The sequence below is a fragment of the Hibiscus syriacus genome, unplaced genomic scaffold (genome assembly GCF_006381635.1).
Source record: "Hibiscus syriacus cultivar Baekdansim isolate YM2019G1 unplaced genomic scaffold, ASM638163v2 tig00110220_pilon, whole genome shotgun sequence".
NCBI lineage: Eukaryota > Viridiplantae > Streptophyta > Magnoliopsida > Malvales > Malvaceae > Hibiscus > Hibiscus syriacus.
In genome coordinates this window covers 85,850-90,202 of record NW_024062634.1, presented here as the reverse complement: position 1 = coordinate 90,202, position 4,353 = coordinate 85,850, and the positions used below count along the sequence as shown (strand labels likewise).

The following is a 4,353-nucleotide window of genomic DNA, read 5'->3' as shown; positions in this document are numbered from 1 at the left end:
AACTAGAAATTTATTAGTATAATTGTTTTTTATGTTGGACCAAGTGGTGTGATGCTAAAGATTAATTTAAACAAAAAACTAAGATGATGGTTCCCTTGTCACAAGAAGTCATGTTTCCAATATTCTTGTGTGTTAGTTATGCATAGATTTTATGAGGGACACCATTAACTGGGATGTCTCAGGTGCGACAGCCTTAATATACAGCTAAGGAAATACACTACCGGAAAAGTTAATATTTGTTTAACATTTCCGGTAAAACGCTACCTAAAATATTATTTTTTTTCTACCAGAAATATTAATATTAGGTTCTACCGGAAATTAGTTACCGAAATTAATATTTTTAGTAAAAAAATAATGTTTTAAGTAGCACTTTACTGAAAATATTAAAAAAATATCAACATTTTCGGTAGGACATTTTCTTAGCTATATATTAAAGTTGTCGTTTAGCAGAACTACCCCATTAAGTTAAGTCTATCTGTTTCCCACCAACAAGGCTGGTCAAATGACAATCCATATTTGTGAATTATTTCGAGATTAAAATTATATATCTTTAAAGTACGGGAAAATATGTTTAAATTAATAGAATATTAATAAGAACATTAGAGGTTAACTTTTTAGATTTGAGATTTAAGATTAAAATAAATTTAGTGGATAAATTTATTATATTAATTTTATAATTCTGTAGTCTATTATTAATTTTTATAATCAAGAGAGTTAATAGAAAAGGATCTATAATCTAGTGGCTATATGTGTGTATTTTACCCTAAAATATAACAATATAATAAGAATACTTGAGATTTAATGGAAGAAAAAATACCTTGAAACGCTGCGTTTTTGGACTAGGGAAATGCGATGGGGGAAGTGGGGGCTAGGGATCGTGAACAAAATTATTTCATTCAAAAAATTACTAATTTACTAATAAATAATAAAAAATATGTTAAATTACAAATCTATTAATTTTATAATAAATAATTAAAATACTAAATTCTTAATTAATAATTATTATTTTATTATACTCAAAAAAGCAAATCCTAATTATTATTTTAATGTACTTATGAATTGTTATTTTAGTGTTTAGACTTTAAAGTTGTATTATATACTCTTTTGATAATTTTTTAGTTAAATTTATTAATTTATATTTATATTAAATTCTATATAGTATTAATAGATTTTAATTATAGTTAAAAAATAAAAATAAAAAAATTGATGAACTTAACGAATAATGATGCGAGCAATAAGCTTAATGAGCTTACAAGTAACGAGTTGAACAAAATTTTTACAAGGTTGATGAGTAATGAATAGAACAATAAATTTTCTTAACAATGAGTCAAGTAAAATTTTAATAAATTTAACGAATAACGAGTCGAGTAGATAAATAATTTTTTTGTAATAAGAATGAGTATCACTGTCTAACTCGCCCGATAAGCACATTAGTGGGGACTAGTACGGCCAAACAGCGGCAGAACAAACAACAGCGACATTTGCGCGCGTCCTACGTGTCAGCTTTTGCCTCACACGTGTCTTTTTCGGTCAGTTTAATCCACGCGTTTTTCGCGAGTCAATATACGCGCCTATCTAATTTTTTTAGCTTTTTTCTTTTTCTCCTCAGCATCTTCTTCCACCCTCTATCTATCTGTCGGGTAGATGCCCCCCTTACTCTGTGGGTCCCACCCCCATTTTCCTTTTAAGCTTTTCTAACTCATTTTCTGGAACATGCGAAATATTATTTATGATAGTATATTTTCCCTTTTAAATCTTCTGATTTTTTTTTAAATTTATATTTATCTAACTCAAATATTATTTATTAATATCTTTTAAAATTTAAATTATCTAGTTCAAAATTTATTAATATCTTATAATTAAAATTATCGGCAACCAAGTTTTGATCAATTCAACACTTCATCAGTAAATAAAATAATATTTTTCTGTTTAAAATTAATTTGATATTATTAACATAAATTAAAAATAATATATACCGATTTTTTGAACTTTGATTATATGTTTGATATATGAAATTTGATAATGCTTGTTAAAATGTGTTAATAAAATATGATTTTTAATTAATTATTAATATCTTATCTATTAATAAATTAATCCAAATCGAGATCGAATTTTGTAGACATCTTCTATTATGAGACAACCCTCATAATCAAATTTACTTTATACACAAACGTTAAGATTTGAACTCCTGATATTACTTAAAGAATCTAATATCTCATCTCACTAGACCAATTAATTATTGATAATATTTAATAAAATATGATTTTTAATTTGATAAAATACTGAACTAATGAATTAGAGAGAGAAAAAATTAATTTAATTAATTACAAACATTGAAAAATCTAACATTTTTTTGGGTATTTTTTGTGGGTATATTGATTTTTTTGGGAGGGGGGCTTATGACATGTTGACATGGACACTAGCATCTTTAGAGGATTTACAAACGGGACAAATATGAACCGACGACCCGCAGGTAGTACACAAGCACAAATGCCTGCATGGTAACAACAGCACACACGATTCCACCTTCCCGCAATTCCTACACCACCGCCCGCCGGCGATGCCACCTTCCTCGGTGGTCGTTGCCGGCATGCACTTCTTCTCAACTTCCCAATAACTGCTTCCGCAACAAGACTGCGCGTCATCAACCTCGTCTCCAGCCGCTTCCGCCGCGGCAGCAGTCTCCTCTACGCCACGAGTACACGCGGCGGAGAGGACTTGTTCTAGGTTTGTCCGTAGTGCGTTGGCCGTCGCTTCGTTGGTTTGAGCCATGTCTCGCCATATTTGATTCTCTATGCACAGCGACTTCACCCGTTCTTCGAGTGCCCAATTTAATTTCCCGATCTTCTCGATTTCTTCCTCTTTGGCTCTTAGCTTCTTCATTACCCCGCCTTCGATTGCATCCATTATCTTCTTCGCTTGCCTCTTCCTTTTCTCCTCCATTTCCACTTTCATTCTCTCCATCTAAAAAACAAATCCCCAAATCCCATCAATTTCAAAACATTAAAAAAAATTCCATCAGCATTAGGCAAAACACTCACATGTCGGGAGACAAGATGATCAACATCCAACTGTTGCTGCTCCATATGAATGGAAACATCATGACCCAGAAACGAAAACGGAGAGCAAGTTTTACTGTTGTTGATATCGCCATGGGGTTGCTGAACAAGAGAAGGAAACGAAAGGATTGAATAAATGGAATCCCTTGAACGCTTTCTGGGTAACGGAAGAACATTGTTGTACGACAGGCTACTCTCTGATTTCATCGCCGCCGCCGCCGCTGCAGCTTTTTGATCGTTAACGAAAGAGTTATATAAAGGAAGCAATCCTTCAGCCGCCGTTGGAAAACCGTATCCCATCCCCAGCGGATACAGATTCCCGTTTGTGTCAATGGGATTCATCGTTTCCCTGTAAACAAAGAACGATTTTCAGAGACGATTCAAAAGGGAATGAAAATATTTCCTTGTTCAGAGAGTTTGGTTCTGTTTAAGACGAACCTGTTTCCTAAGAATTGAGGAGGGAAAAGAGTGAGATGCCTAGCGTCGACAGCCATGGAAATGGAGAGAAAAAATGGAAAAATGATAGCGTTTGAGTTGGAGTCGGCTTTTATGAAGGGTGAAGCGAAAGAGTTATAGATGGTGGTGGACCGGTGGTGGGGTTTATTCAGGTCGGTCCGGTTCGATTTAACTCTTTTAAAATATATTTGTGGAGCAAAAATCTAAGGTTATATAAAAATGCAGAGTTGTTTGTTGGTTTTGGTATTTTGCCTATTTTAGGATTTGTCTACCAAATTAACCTCTTCTCTTCCCTCTTATTATTTCACTCCAATATGCAATTCAATCCAAAATAAAATAAGAAAATGTATGGCTTAATTACACTCCCAATCCCTGTGCTCTTTTAACTCTGAGATCTATGTTTTTTGACAACATTATTAGTTGAAATTAAATTGATAAATCACGAGATAGAGGACTAAATTCCAGATATATACAGAATATAGGAGCTAAGACCAAAATTAGACCAGAAAATATAAATGTAGATCTCTGATTCTCGGTCATTTTCTTTGAACTAGGTAGGGGCATTTTAGGGATGTTATCCTAGAACCGGGTTTACCGCCTTATTCACTCAATTGGTTGTGATGGAAAGATTCAATAACTGACAGTCAGGGCCTCTGCCACGTGTAAAATTCCTCATAAGAGCAGCGGTGGGTGTTTTTTTTTTTTTTTTTGCCTTGATACCCTCTCCTGAAACAACGTGAAAGAAAGGGCAGGGGTCCACTAGTACACGTGTGGGACAGGGTAAGTTATAACTTACCCTCACGTTAATTTTTCTGATAATATAATTTTTTAATTCAGA

At 33.2% G+C, this 4,353-nt stretch overlaps 1 protein-coding gene across 1 annotated transcript; it reads right to left on the bottom strand.

Moving 5' to 3' along the window:
- Positions 1-2,360: 2,360 nt before the first annotated feature.
- Positions 2,361-3,604, bottom strand: LOC120114183 (probable BOI-related E3 ubiquitin-protein ligase 2). The gene is made up of 3 exons (XM_039135172.1): positions 3,498-3,604; positions 3,042-3,408; positions 2,361-2,964 (listed from the first exon to the last, which is right to left on the bottom strand). The coding sequence occupies exons 1-3, from the start codon at positions 3,551-3,553 to the stop codon at positions 2,398-2,400; spliced, it is 990 nt and encodes a 329-aa protein (XP_038991103.1). The 5' UTR covers positions 3,554-3,604; the 3' UTR covers positions 2,361-2,397.
- Positions 3,605-4,353: the final 749 nt, after the last annotated feature.